At 41.8% G+C, this 15,861-nt stretch overlaps 1 protein-coding gene across 3 annotated transcripts in view; it reads right to left on the minus strand.

Moving 5' to 3' along the window:
* Positions 1-465: 465 nt before the first annotated feature.
* CETN3 (centrin 3) overlaps positions 466-15,861 on the minus strand; it is a 165,879-nt gene continuing 150,483 nt past the window's right edge. For all 3 annotated transcript variants that reach the window (XM_085632453.1, XM_085632454.1, XM_085632455.1), the window contains 2 exons: positions 12,064-12,255; positions 466-724 (listed from right to left, as the gene is read on the minus strand). In XM_085632453.1, coding sequence (XP_085488579.1) covers positions 678-724; positions 12,064-12,255 — 239 coding nt within the window. In that variant the 3' untranslated portion in view covers positions 466-677. The remainder of the gene's footprint in view (positions 725-12,063; positions 12,256-15,861) is intronic.

Here is a 15,861-nt window from a genome sequence, read left to right on the forward strand (position 1 = left end):
AGAAGGTACAAGAAGCATTTTGCCTGAAGTGCCCAGCTGACCAGTATCAACTGGACCTGATCTTGACACTGCTGGTGGCTTCTGCAGGGGTGAGTTTTGAGCCTAAAGTGCTATTCCTAAGGTCCTGCGATCCTTGTTTGCATATAACTGGACTTCATCTACCACCCTAGAAAACCTGGGGATTCGAAAATATTTGGACTTCTAGGCCTCCGGAGGACCAGGATAAACCACCCCAGCTGATCAGACAAAGGTGCAACCTGGCTTGGCTAAGAAAAAAGGTTTCTCCTGTTTATATACAGGACATGAAATTACCTCGTAATAAAAGATTAGTTAACACATCGGAAACTAAAAAATTTGAACACATAAAACATCTTTTACAATAGTTTTTTTTAATTAAAATACATGCTCTTTAATGTTTTATTTTAAAACATGCTACCAACAATAACAACAGACAACCTTAAAGGATATATGCAAAATATGATTTAATTTAAAAACTATACAAAAGTACTGTACACAAACTGGTAGATAAACATTTTGGAAACCGATGTGCTAAAAGAGACAAAGTTACAAAAATGTAGCTACAATTGTATGTTATTGAATGTGTTCCACACCGACTATTTATTTAAATCCTTGGGGCTCCATTGATGTCCATTTGGTCCTTTCATGACCGCTCAATCTCATTCTGTGTCCCCAGTCATAATTGCTAAGAATTCCTCTTGATTTACTGTTTTGAAAAAAATAAAAAAATGAATACAGCAGCTGATAAAACACTGTCTGAAATTCAATGCATCATTTTTCCACTTACATAAAAGACCATCTTCGAAAACATGTCACAAAAGGTAGAAATTAAGCAAGGATATCTAGCACCCTTTTAACTTTTTAAGACAATAAATAAAGACGTGCTCACAAGCAAACTACCCAAATGAATATTGACCCCACCGTTGTGGCTCATAGCACAAGAAGGTATTAGACGTTGTCAGCAGAGGCTGGGGAAGTTTTGCAGGTGTTCTGAATGGAAGAAAAAAAAACTTGCGACGAGTCCGACTTTACTCAGGGCATTCACGTATTTTTAGAGGCGTTCCAGTCATCTTACAGTTTAAAACAAAACTTTTAGCATTCACACAAGTCTTGGAATGCTTGCTACTTAAAGCGTTTTTTCAGTCATTCAAATTACGATTAAAGTTCAATAGACAATTAGATGAGGTGTATGGTGTTAATAGAGGACGTAATTTTATTATAGATATATGTATAAAAAAATCTCTCAGTTTACAATCTATGGGCCCGATTACGATGTCGGTCGGACGAGCGTCCGACTCACACCGTAGTGGGAATGGAGCTGCCAGACTATTAGTCAGTAGTTCCACCCACAGTATTTGGATCCGACTACCCTATGGGCGGTCGGGAAACATCAATTGTTCTATTGCAGCTTGTGCGGCGGCCAGAAAAGGGCCACAGCTCACGCTGCAATCGAGAAATTGATGGTTTTAAACATCCCTATGGTGCCTGCCACACGGAGTTGGGATGTTTAGGGACCCCATCGGGGAGGGGGGGAGGGAGTGGCCCTGCAAGGGGACCCCAAAGTCACTTTCTGCCTGCCTTTTCATGGCGGGCAAGCCACCATGAAAGGGCAGGCATAAAGCGACATGGTAATCCCAACGGCACAGCCGAGGCTGGCTCCGCCGTCACTTTCTGATTATGATTCTGCCCATAGCCATGATGGGCTCTGTGAGTGTCGGAAGAAGAGCGGAATATACCCCGGTTTTGCCAGTATCATTATACGGCAGACAGAAAGTCATGATGTCGGGTGGAAAACCTCCGACAAGCTGTCCAATGGCTTTCCGTCTGACATCATATTAAGGGCCTATGAGTTAAAGAATACGACCCAACAGTTGGGTTGAGGTTCTGTAAATATGTACATAATATTTAGTTCATTCAGATTATTGGTCATTAATTATTTATGCTAGCCAACTAGCAAATCACTTTCCTTTAGTTGGTTTTATAAGATATTGTAAATTGACTACCTGCACAACAGTAATCCCAGAATGCTGCATTTTGATCTGCTAAGAGCTGGTCAAACACCTACGAGGCAGAATCCTGACCAGAGCGTAAGAATTTCAATATGAATATCTGCTAAGGTAAATTCAAGCCTATCATGCATTTTTTGTTTGTTTTTTGGGTGGTTTTAAATGGACTATTGAGAAATACGTACATTTAAAGAAAATGCATGCTTTTTGGAGCTTTATGGCTGCTGCACATAAACAAATACATGAATAAACTTAGAAACACTCAAATATACCAACAAATAGATATGCTTACAATTAAATAAGATTTGCTCTGCTTTTAGGACTTCACTTTTATTAGTCTCTCGTTTAGATCTTAAAAATAATTACCCACCCCAATGGGTCCCAATAAATTGGTCATTTTCTCCACAATGTTCATGGACGAATCACTTCAGATACCAGTGGGAAACATTGAGGCTTCCTAATCACCAAAAGAGTTACCCATCAAGCAATGTTCTAATAAAGTATTATGAAAAAGTGCAGTGCTCCAGTGTCGGGATGTTCCACAGAATCACATCTTGAGCTATTTCCCATAGTCATGCAGGGATTTCCCAATATTTTATAAACAGTAAATTGTATTAACATGCCTTTAAGCACACAGTGACTTTGGCGGCACATCCACCTCATTGCAAAGTGTCAATACGTCAGCCAGTGAAGTGAATGTGCTCAGTACTCCTATTCCGCTACAGACCACTATAGGTCAAATGTATTAGATCAAGTGTGTCCAGAATAGAGGGGAGACACACAACAGAGAGAAGGAAGTACAATATGTGATGCTATAAAAGATATAAAAGTAGAACTGCAGTAGAGGGTAAGTGTGTGTTGTTTTCTTCAGCATTTCATCTTTCATAGACTCTCTTGCTTGTATCAGAGTAGTGCTCAGAATATAACACATACAATATGTGTAAGTGGATAAATAGGCTCTTCGGAAACAGACTGAGAAACTGTCTGTCCAACATGACATTTACTAGAAACATCTCCTGACCACCAATTAATGCTTGGTGAATGCTTATCGACTCTTCCACATAGCAGCTCTGCAACTGCTAACGGAAGGCACATACAAGTTCACTGTAGTTGATATGTTTCTCATAGAATAATATGGTTAGTCTTAACAAGGCAAAACTTGATTCAGATGAAGCAAAACTTGATTCAGATTGAAATCTATTTTTTGATTCCCTGCTTTAGAGGACAACTTTTACTGGACTGGCTAGTCCAAGAGCTTACTTTCTTGATTCAGGCCAAGCTAAATTTAAAGACAGCATCATATATCAACAGAAAAGAGAGAATATTAATCTGCAATACAAGGAGTCGGAAAGAAAATGGGCAGAATAATGGGCACATTGAGATCTAAGTCTGTTTGAGTGAACTTGGGATATGTGCGAAGTATACAGTTGTATTTGTCAAAACACAAGTAAAATGCCTTGATCGTGAAATCCTGGCATTTAGCAATTCTTATTTTTTACTCTCATAGTTTTGGCAAAACATTGTTGGAGAAGCTGCAATATAAAAAGCAACATCACCTAACTGAAAAAATATTCTTTTGGGGTCATACATCACCATATTAGTCCCTGGCATTGAAGGAAACTAATTTGTGGATGTGCTCTTTGTGAAAGGGCAGCATGCTGTAATTCACAGTGAAGTAAGCCAATGACAGAAGTGGGCTGCTCCATGATGCATGCTGAAGTGGGTGGAAGAAACATGTGAATTATACAACAGAGAAATGAATGCAGTCTATCTGAAAAACCCTATAACTATAGCATAATTTTAGTAAAATCAGCTGGCTAACACCAAACCTAAAAAAGCCAATAGATTTGGCATTGGCTGCCAGAGTCTTGCCTTTGCTTATGTATTTTTGTAATGTTTTTGTAAATCTTAATTACAAACAGATAGAGAGGGATGAAAAGACCGATAAATAAAGAGGGATAAAAAGACAGCTAATTAAAAAGGCTTGAAAAGACTGAGAGGCTTGCAAAGACAGATGCATAGAGAGACTTGCAAAGACAGATATATGGAAAGGCTTGCAAAGACACAAATAGAGAGTCTTGTAAAACAGAAAAAAATAGATAGATAAATAAGGTTGCATGGATAAACAGGGTTGTATGCATAGAAAAGGCTGCATAGAAGGAAAAGATAGATTTGCAAGGCAAAATATATAAATCTGCTAAGGGACAGCTATGATAGAAAAGGTAGACAGACAGACAGACGGACGTTAAGTCTACCTGCTCCTTCGCTGGAAGAGTTATTCCTGGCTCAAAGGACAATGGTCTGCCTCTGAGCCCAGGAAGGCTCAAGGGGTGTTAACTGCGGTCTAATTAGCTATCTGGGAGAATACAGAAACAGTTAGCAGAACAAATGGAAACTTTTGCACTGCCTTTTTTTGACCTAGACGTGCCAAAAAGGACTTCTTCTTCTGTTCATTCCCAGCCAGTCCCAGCAGGAGGGAAATCTAGATTTCGGAAAAGGAGGAGAGTTCACCTAAATAAGGAAGGGCTTAGGAGCAGAAGAACAGTCTGCCTGTATGTCACTGTCTTGAAACAGGGGATCCTGGGTAGTCCTACAGTAAGGAAAAGAGGAACAGCGGCAAATGAAGGTGGAAAGACTTCTAGAAAATAGTTAAGATTGGGTTGTAGAATTTCTCCACTCATTGGCAAGTGCACACAATAAATCTGATAACTGAACTGCCACCTCCTCACAGGTTCCTCACTCCTGCTGGAAGAAGAGGACTGTAACTGCTCTCTATGTGTCAAATGGTTAGCCTCTGTTTTTTTACTTCAGGGACAAACAGCAAAAGGACTCTTGACCCCAAGAAGCGCTATCTGACCATTGAGGACTGGATCTTGCAAGACACCTGGCTTTAGAGAAATGCGGTGCTCAGAAGCCTACTCCAATGAGTTGGGGTCTGGAGGAGTGACAAGAAGGAACTTTATTAAAGATATGAAAAGTTGGGACTTATGCAAAGTTCAGCACCTTAGTCGAAAAACTGACTAAGGAGATTGCACCCAAGGTGGTCAAGAAGATCGGTTCATCTGCCTTGAGCTTTTTATTGTGCTGGAAACTGGTTCAGTGGGACCGCACAGCATCGGTATATTGCCTAGTATTGCTCTGATTGGCTACAGTTTCCAGTCTTGCCCTGCTAGAGAATTTCAACTTCCAAAAAACTGACAAAGCTGGAAGGTAAAACTTTAGACGGGGGGGGAGGAGGGAAAACTTAGCGGTTAAAATATCCAGGTTTGTACCGCTCATAGCTTCAGGCAGCAAAACTAACAGATTCAGCAGGAGCTCAATGAAAAATTCAACTTTGAGAGACTATCGTTGGCCGCAGTCTTCAACCTTGCCCTGCTGGTAGATTTTGTCTTCCAGAAAAAAAATTCAATAAGAAGGTACAGTCTTTGATCAGGATAACCAGCTTTCTGTACTGACCTCAGTTTCATCGCAATCGGTCTGAAATAGCATCTAGGTCCTGGTCAACTGTGAACATTGACTTTTGGATTGGCGCATTATACTTTTTAGGAATTCATCTCTCTAGTTACCACAAACTTATTTCGATCTTCCATACTACACTATGATGATTTATAAATCGCTTGGCAACCCGTAGGCAACCCAGAGCTAAGTGAGGCAACAATACTTCAAGAAGCTACCGTAGAGGGTTAGTTGTCAAATAGCCATGTTTTAGGTATTTTACGAAAAGTTCATTTATTGCCAGTAGACCTCAAGGCCAGTGGGACAGAATACCAGAGAGTGGGTGCAGGGAAGGTAAAGGACCTTCCCCAGCTTCTAGTTTTTCTAATGTGAGGAACCGCTGCCTTATGCTAATCGGAAGAACGAAGGGCCCTCATTGAGTATAGCAGGTTACCAGCTGACGAGCAATAGGAGGTTATTGTCTTCTCAAAGCTCTAAGAGCAATATAGAGAGCCTTGACTGGCAACTAAAGAAGGTCCCTAAGGCCTTTTCTCACTGATTTGTGTTTCGGTATATGTAACAAGATAAGTGGCACACCATTCTGCACTACTTGTAGTTTGCTTATTACGGCTATGGGACCTCCAGAAAAAGAGAGTTGCTGTAGTCTAGGCGTGAAAGAATGAACACCTGGACCACTATTCGTCAAAATATCATGGGAAGCAGAGGAAGAATTTGTTGAAGCATTAGGAGAATTCCCATGCAACCAGCTGAGAATTTGGTAGCCTCAGTTTCCAGTGTTAGGGTTTTATCAAACCAGACGCCCCAACCTTTTGTAGTCATTTTGGGGTGGGAGAAGGACCTTAACCGTCTGGTCAGCCCAGATACTGTTGAGGTGAATTGTGGTTTCCCATAATCATCAATTCAGTTTAATTAACATTCAGCTTCGGACAGGATTGGTCCATCCAGCTGGCCACTGCTTTCATGCAAGGTCCTAGGGTAGATGAAGACGGATCATGGTCAGGTATGAGCGAAAGGACCAGTTGGTTATCATCTGCATATGATACTAATGAAATCCCAAATGGTTTACTATTCTCTGCAAGTGCCTGCATATACAAATTAAAGAGTGTTGGGCTCCGAAAAGAGCCCTGCGGGACACCACAGTGGAGAGGAAAGGTGTTTGAGGAGAATTACTTTTCATAGACCTGAAAATATCCATCAGAGAGAAAGGACTTTAACCAGTCCAGGGCAGTCCCTGAAACTCCAGCCCTATGGATCCTTTCTCAAAGAACATCATGAGGCACGGTGTCAAAGGCAGCAGTAAGGTCGGAGAGAAGAATAGCTACAATGACACCATGATCAAGCCTCATTTTAGCATTCTCCAATACTGCTAAAAGGGCTGTCTTGGTACCATGTTTGGCCCGAAAGCCCGTTTGAGTAGCGTGAAGTCTATTGTTGGATTCAATAAATTCTGAGGGGCGTATATTAATGTGTTTTTCCAACACTTTAATCAGCCTTGGCAGCAGGGGAATTGGGCGGTAGTTTGACAGGCAGGTGGGATCGGAGTTTGGTTTCTTTAAAATGGCTTTAAACACTGCAGATACCACTCCGCCTGGACTATTCCCTTTTCTATAGGCAGATTAGCCATCTTCAGAAAAATTGGATACATGACTTCCGCAGCTAAAGAAAGCATTCTGGGGGATGCAGGATCATGATGGGTCTTCGTGTCTTTGAGTTCATTAAACTATTCTCTAATCTTCTGAATTGTTTTTGAAATTTTATTGTTCTATAAGCTTTAATTTAAAATTGTTGGTATTGTTTGAACTTACCACACTGTTGTCTGGGCATTGCCTGCTCCTTAGGCCACAGTTACTCAGCAGTGATGCTTTACAACGATGTTTTGTGGGTTTATTGAGTTGTAGAGGAATTAATAACCCCATTTCTCACTATAGCCTAGTCCACAAGAGCAGATTTAGAATGCCTCTCAACCCTAGGGGTTGCAGGCCTTACCTAGTTTTCAGAAGTGTTAGAAGATGGGTTCCAGTATATGCTTTTTACTTTTTGGACCACCTGGTTATTAGCTCGCTGCTGTGAGTCTTAGTGATTCCCACTTACTGGAAATTATTTTAAAATGTAGTGGGAGTGCTACCTGCCAATGCCTGCCTTTTGAAATAAGGTGCTCTGCTGTGCAGCCTGGTAAAGAGACTCTTGATTGGTTACAAGTAAACATTTGCACACACGTCTATCTCAGCCAGTATGTTATTTTCATAATCTCTGCACTTCTTTAAGTACTTTAAGCCTCTACTGTTAATTGGATTCTGGCTTTGAATCAACCTGATGGGCCAAGTTAAATACTTTGCTGGCCAGCAAGGGATCAGAACCTTCCCCTCACAATGGACCATCTAGAGGTGATTAGGTCTGATCCTGGGAGAGGAAAGGAGTGGGGACAGAATAGGCATGTCCTAGTTACTTATTTCACAATGCAATAGGTCCAGAATACTCAATCCAAGGAGAACAGGGGAGCAGCTAGACCGCTGGATCAAATCACAGGAGGGATTCCCATTTGTGAATTTTGAAGGGAAGAGACCGGTCGGCTGTGTTAGGTGAGGGCTTGGCTTAAGCCTCTCAAGGAGCTCTTAACAGAGATAACTTTAAGTTGCCATATTGGAAAGCCTCTTAAGATACTGCGCAGGAGAGTTGGCATAGGGGTGGAGTGATAATGTGTCATCTTAGGATAGGGCAGAGTGAGCCCATTGTATGGAACTTTCCAGCCCCACTTATAACAATCCTCTGTACAAGGGAGGGACAGAGAGAGAGAATCATTGATTTAGTAAGACCTTAAGGAAGATGGACCCCTGATTGATGTACCCATACTGACTTGGACTTTGTGGACCTGTCTTTCCAGGGCCAGTGACATTGGCACCCCCAGACTCTCGGGAGGACAGTGCAAGGATAGAACTTCTGATGACCATGAAGTAAAGTGTTTCCGTGGAACATCTGTGGACTGGTGCAGAAAGTGGCTAACCTCACCAAAACACCTGCCAACAGGAAGGTACGATGCAGGAGGCTAAGAAGCCATCCATGAGGCCTGTGTGGCCATGGAGGGTACTCGATTTGAGGGCTGACAGGTGCTAGTGGTAGAGAAACAGGATTAAAAAAGAACCAGGGGCTACACAGAAACAGGACCTGCACGACGATCTAAGGGGCAGGAGGCAGGCACGAGTTAACACTCATCAGAGTGAGGGCAGTGAAGAATTAGCTCCAGATAACTATACAAAATTAGAAGACCAGGAGGCCTGAAATAAACACTCCTGGTAGGAGCAGCAAGCCACCAGAAGCAAAAAGAGCCAAGTCACAAGCTGACATGTAAGAAAGTAAAAGTAGTAAGCGCTACCACATGCTTCGAGAGCATGGTGACTTGCTGCCCTCACTCTGTGTCTGGGAAGAGTGGAATTGTCTTACGAGTGCAATTCCCTCTCATGCTAATTCACACAGGCTACCGGGCTTCCTTGCAGCCCCAAACAAGAGCAGCATGAGTTCCCCTGTGGTCTAAAAAAAAAAAACACTCAATGCCCCTATTAAAAAACGAAAATAAAGAAACAATTAAATTTACTGTGCCACATCAAGGAAATCATCTGCCGACAAAAGCACACCATGGAAGCCATTAGCGCTGCTGCAAAAATGTACATATTTTTGGAAGAAATGCCAAAGGAAGAGCAGACGCGCCAACAACTGAATTGTTTCCGGGGACCTTTTAGGAAACCAGCAGAACCTGAGTAAACAGTGAATTATTACACATTATATTGACACTAGAAGGTGGCACTATCTCGAGGGGTGTTAATACTGTTTGCATTTGGTATTGGTTTTGCATTTCTTTTAATTTGTTGGTGAATCCCAGACAAAGACAGTAGGCCTGAATGTTAATACCTGCACCCCATTACACTGTGTACAGGCATATGTGGGGGACATAGGGATGTTACTGTAGTTTTAAGGTTCAGGGCTTGCTGGTGGGCAAACAATTATAGGGTGTCATGATGGGCACATCCATATGCCATCTTGCATGTATTTGCAAAATAATGTAGAATACTGGCAGGGGTGTGTGTGTGTGTGTGTTTTCGAAATTTTCTGTTGAGGCTTTCAGCCTTGAGCATTAGTAAATATTGTGGGTTACTATTTGTTTTTTCAATTCTTGTAAAGGTTTCTTGCTGGCCCTGTTCCAAAGGGCTTGTTTCTATCGGCCTATTAGACAGACTGTGCCTATAGATTGCAAGCTGGCAGAAAGAAAACATATGTTTGCCAATCATCAATTCTTTTGGATTCGCTATCAGATGGATCGGCTGGAAATGAACTAGGATTCACCTTACTTGTTGAGGCACAATAAGACTCTACAGAGAAGGGTGCTTGCTGAGAAGATCCAGATCACATGCTGCCAGCCTATGTTGCCTGGCCACCTGCCGGCTAACAGGCATTCAAGAATATGGTTTTCAACCAGGTATTCATCTAAGTATCTGTTACAGCATCGTAGAATGGGAGGAGATGATGCTAACCCTGGCTGCAAAATTTCTGTACAAACATTTGTTTTAATCTCAATGAAGGGCAGCTGTAATTCCAGTACTTTGGCTGCCATTCCAATACTTTAGAGGCCCTCCGGACTAACACGGGAAGTTAGACACTTTGGCCCATATAGTGATGTAAGCTCAGTGTCAAGGGCTGCATACAACCCATTTCATTTTGGAAATCAAAGTATAAGGCATCATCAGTATAATATGAGAGGAGCAAGACACCACTTAATTACCATCATCAGTATCCTCTGACACAGGATCAAATTCAGAACTAAAAAGAAAATGGAGCCACTACTGATAGCTGATTAGAAGCACTGATTTCTAGTAAGGCTGCATGACAAACAGCTGCATTTGTCATTTGGTAGCACAACATTAGTCAATCTCGAATTAAAGTAGCTATGGGATTAGATATGTGTATCGGTACCGGATGCGACACTGGCATCAGAAACAGTCATGGATTTAGGGCCGGACGGGGAGTGCGTACCAGAGTCCGCATGGGCCCGGTAAGTGTTCCAGAGTGACAGGCGACTTTGGGAAGGGACTCATCAGCAGTACCCGGACCAGATGTCCCTGTAGATCTGAGCGGCCAGAGAGAACCAGGTGCTCACTAAACATTTACAGCATGGGCTTTTTGAAGGCATTAATTTGCTGTGGTGTTGACGCTGGACCAGGGAGGCAGCACCAACTGTGGAATCGGTTGCATGACCAGTGACCTCAAGGGAGCATTTTGAGCAGGAAGTGGAGCGGCAGTGAGAATGGCCCCGTGAACAGGACTAGAGATGCATACCATGAAATGGGAGCGAGATCTACACAGAGACTGCAACTACTTCTTGTGTTCGGCAATGTACAGCTTTGCCTCCCTTCGTTCGGGTTCACTTATCACATTAATGAGTCATGTTCAGAGTCCAGGCACCATAGTTACACCTCCTGGGGGTCCATGACCAACATCTGCCTCCTACAGTCGTGGCATGGCTTGCGTCCTGTAAATTTTCTGTGGGGACATTTTTTCCCTGCACTCTCTGGAAGTGTTTTTGGGTCTTCAGAAGACTGCCAAATTTAGAAGCAGAGCTCTCAATTAAGTCAGACAGCATGGAAATAAAGGAACTGACATCAGTACACAGGGATGACACTAATATGCAGCTTTGCTCTGTCATTTCCAGGGTGATATGGAGTAGCTTTGAGCCCCACAGTGCCACCGGTCTGCACAAAGAACCACTGCAACAAAATCCTCTGGATCCAAACTGTAATCTGGAAGATTCTAAGGTGAGGAATCTGTAGTATTATATACGTAAAAGTATCCTTCAGAATCATATTTACCCAACAAAATCACATTCTTGAGAACTTCGAATTGATACCATTAAAGCTAAAAAGTAAGTGCTCAGCGGGGGAAATTGGGAATATTTCAACTTCTGGGTTTATTTTGGAGAAAAACATATACAAAAATGTCAGCACATTGAGGGCATTTTGATGATGAGACACTTTCCTTTTCTACTGCACACTACATAATTTTTTGTTAACTTCACAAAACATGGAAATAGTTAACATTTCATACGAGAGATATGTACAACCATGGCAGTAGAAAGTCTACAAAAACAGTAATCTTCAATTGATATGTACAACCATAGCATGGCAGCATATTTAATAGGTAATGGGAACTAGTGGTTTCCTGTAGTCGTTTTCTTTAAGATGCCCCTGCAAATGCACCACATCGAGTGGAAAAACCTAGAAATGGCGAACACAAATAATGTGTCAGTTTCATGTTTAAAGAGCCTATAGACCTCAATGTAGTGGCTAATCCCCAAATTTCTACAAAGTTGAAACACCCACTTAGACCTTGGCTTTCCATAAGCAGGGCAAAAGAAAAGAACAAGTATTTCTGTTTCTTCAGCTGTATCACACCCTGGGCAGTCCATTTTGAGAGCTCCCTGCCAATTGTTAGTAAATGCTAGTTTCCACTTATCACTAACAAAAGTGTGGGTAATTTCAATACCAAAAAGCTAGGTGAGCGAGCTATCCAATAAACCTGATTTGACTTCAATACTTACTTTCTCCATCACCATCTTTATCAAATTCTTCTATCATTGCACGTAGCTCTTCATCAGACATGTTTTCACCAAGTTCCCTTGCAACACGTCGCAGGTTCCTCAAACTTATTTTACCAGAATCGTCATCGTCAAATAATTTAAACGCTTTTAGTATTTCTTCTTGTGGATCTCGATCTAATATCCAATCTGTAACTACAACATTGAAAGCACATATGAAGGATTTGACAAATGTTCTGCATATTATGCAAAGCACGTAATTACGATCTGATGGAAAAGATGTAGGTACATGTTTTTTGATCCACAAACTGAACTATTTACAAACGCATATTACAAAATTAAGTGCAAAAGAGGTGTGATCAACTTCTAAAGAGCAAACAAAACGGTTTCCAAAAAGTAAAATTCTAAACAAGAGCAATAACTGAAGGGAATCGAAATTAAATTCCAGCTAAATGTAGACTAGCAGCATTTAGAGTGGTTTCTACAAAAGCAACAAAGTTTATTTTGCAAAATCCACTATTTCTCTCCTAGAATTGCTTATTATTACAATACTCTTTTCAGAAAAACATTATGATGCCAACAAATTTAAAGCAAGAATAACTGTTGCTAATTATATGAAAAAAAGCATTTCCTCAACTTGACAGGTTGGATAACTGCTCCCAACTGCAAAGGAAAATGTTGTCTTTATGGTAATTCCGTCACTCCTAGTTCATAGGCTCAATGCCATTATTGACTTGTGGACATCCCAGCCACCTGTTGGAAACGGCTTACATAGCTGGTTTAATAAAGAACGTTTGCGTGCAGTTTCGTTGTACCCATGCCTACATCATTAGACTCACCCACCCAATGCCTATGAGAGGCCTTGTCAATACCATTTTTCTTCTATCAAAATAAAAAATAAAATAAAGCAAATGTGACGCTCTGCGCTACATCTGACCTATGGCTAAACAGGTAGTAAGGAAGGCATTAATGAAGGGAAACAGCCTTTCAACTAAGAGTAAAGAATTAATCGCTAAGGTGTTTTTAGCTGACTTTTACTTCCTAGCTCATTGTCATTCGCAAATAGTTGGTAGATTCCACAGCAGCGTAGAAAGAGAACAGATGAAAGGAAAGGACAAACAGAACCAAGCAGTTTAGGGTAGGTGAAAATGTTACAGAGAAATCTTGGCCAAAATTGACATTGTCCCCAGAGGAATTTCAAGAGTGCTGTAACAGGATGTGGGCAGTGGCGCTAGAACTAGAGGTGCAGGAGGTGCTGTAGCCCTCCCATAAATCTTTAAAGAGCACAGATGGAGAATGAAAAATACAGGGGTCCTTCAACGGTTTTTTCTGGCTTTTGTTTTATTTTCAAATCCACTGTCACATAGTGAAACGGTTACTTACCGGTAGGAGATGTTTTGCTGCTCGAAGAATTTTCCAGATTCACATGCTGTGCATTTTCCACCATCCAGTGACTGGTTCCAGAAAACCTTGCTTAATCTTCTTGGTTCACTTTCTCCCTCGTTGAGTTTTTTTTATGGTCTGGCTTGGCTGCACTGATGTACCCAAACAATTATGTTAGCATCATTGTAGAGGGGCTTTGATTGTGCAGACATTGTGTGCATCTACAAAACAAGTGCTTGTCCTCCTCGCAACTGTGATCATTTTGTTTATTTATCCAGCAGCCTGAGGTTGAACTTTAAGGGGCACACACGTGGTATTGTAAGGCTATTAAAGTGTTTTAAGCTAATTCCTGGTGTTTGACTTTCTCTGGCAGCTGAACGGATGGGAATTCAGTCATTAACCTACATGGATTTTTAGGTCTGGTTTGACAGTGCAACTGTCACCTTACTTTTTAACCTGCACCAATATGATTCTGCAGTTCTTTGCTTCCGCACAAATACACATTAATTCCCATGTTATTTACTTGGAATGCTTCATATTACCATACAACACTCCTTTGAAGCCAGACCTATTGGCATGGCCAATGCTTATTTGTGTCGTTGTTGGGCATCGTCTGTGATCATTTGTTATTATGTCTGTCCCTCTATGACAGCAGATGTACGCCCAGGAGTGATCGCCATCCCCAGATTCAATTTTCCCCTTACCGGCTAACTGTTTGAAAGGCACTGCAGTCTCTTAGTTTTGTTGGACCTCATGTCTTGGGGAGGTGGGTTGGTCGTATGTGAATCCACAATTTCTTCAAGCTGCATAATTTTGATTTTTTTTTTTTATAACTTTATTTTTTCGCTTATTGAAACAATCAACATAACAGCATACAGTAGTACATTGGCATCTTGCACACAATCCCAGAGGCAAACAGGGCAACATTTCATATCGAGCTACATTATAATCAACAATGAGATCACATTATGAACATCACGTTACTTCAAGCTGCATAATGACTCCTACTGGTAAGTAACCATTTTGTTTTGCAGTGTGATTCTTTCCTGGATTTACGTGCTGTGCATGGATTTTGTAGCGGTGGGTTTGAAATGAGTTTGAGCTTGCAAACAGATGTTGCAGCAGTCATTGTCCCACCTGTGACTGTTCACATGGATGGCCACGCGGAAGTATGTTGTGAAGCTGTGGTCGGATGACACATGACTGCCCTACATGTGTTGCTTATTGGAACCTCTGCTAGGAAGGCCAAGGTGGCTAATTTCTTTCTCGTGGAGGAGTGGGCTTGCCTACCTCTAGCTATGCTTGCTATTTGGTATCATATTTTGATTGTTTGAACAATCCACCTTGCAATATCGCCTTTTGTCGCCAGTGAATTTGAACTAACTTCACTTTCTGACTTCCTTAGTCCTTTCTGCCCAACACACATCCAGAGTATGCCAGGTCTTTTTGGCTTGTGTTGTTTGTTGCTGGAAGAAATCCGTAAGTTGAATTGCTTGATTCACATGGAACTGTTATATGATCTTTGGTAGAAAGCGTGGATTGGTCCACACGACTACGCTATCCTTGTGCATTTGTAGATAGGGCTCCAGGGTGGTTAGCTCTTGCAGTTCGCTCGCCCTGCACAGAGATTTCATAGCAGTTAGGAAAAGCAGTCTTTACATTTAAATAAACTTAGTTCTGCCTTGTGGAGTGGTTCAAATGGTTCCTTTATTAGCTGTGCCAGCACCAGGTTCAGGATTCAGATAAGCATCAGTGGTGATATGGGTGGAGCTACTCTCTATGCTCCTTCTAGAAACCTTTTTATAACTGGTGCTGTGAAGAAGCCTCTCTCTGTATGTACTCGTGTCAGCTACTATTGCTGCCTATTGTACTTTTAATGAAATATTGGTTAAACTGTTGTCTAGGAGGTATGGTAGGTACCCAACCACAGCAATATCTTGTGCCCTGTTGTGGCAAAGTTCCTTTTCTCTGCACCACAGAATAGATCTCCTACATTTTGCCATGTACCATTTTCTGGTACTTGCTCTTCGAGCTTCTTTTATAATGTCCACAGGTCTCTTTGGGAGGTCTGGGGCCAGGCCTCTGGACTCAGACTGCTGGCTTCCCGGTGGTGGACTCTGCCTCCCTGCAAGGAGAGTAGGTCATGTGTTGTCGGTAGTCTTTTTATGTTTCCCTGAACCTTTTCCACTAGGTCTGAGATCCACGTCTGCCTTGCCAGCTGTAGGGCAATTAAGATCAGTGTCAATTGCAACTCTTTGCGCTTGTTTATCACTAGAGGCATGAGAGGAATTGGTAGAAAAGCTTACGCAAACATCCTTGACCAGTCTACTGACACAATATTTTCTAGAGAGTGGTGGTGTAGGTGCCTGGATGCAAAGTGTTGGCCATTTGTGTTTCCTTGGGTTACAAACACATCTA

This window comes from Triturus cristatus, chromosome 2_1 (assembly GCF_964204655.1).
Source record: "Triturus cristatus chromosome 2_1, aTriCri1.1, whole genome shotgun sequence".
Taxonomy (NCBI): domain Eukaryota; kingdom Metazoa; phylum Chordata; class Amphibia; order Caudata; family Salamandridae; genus Triturus; species Triturus cristatus.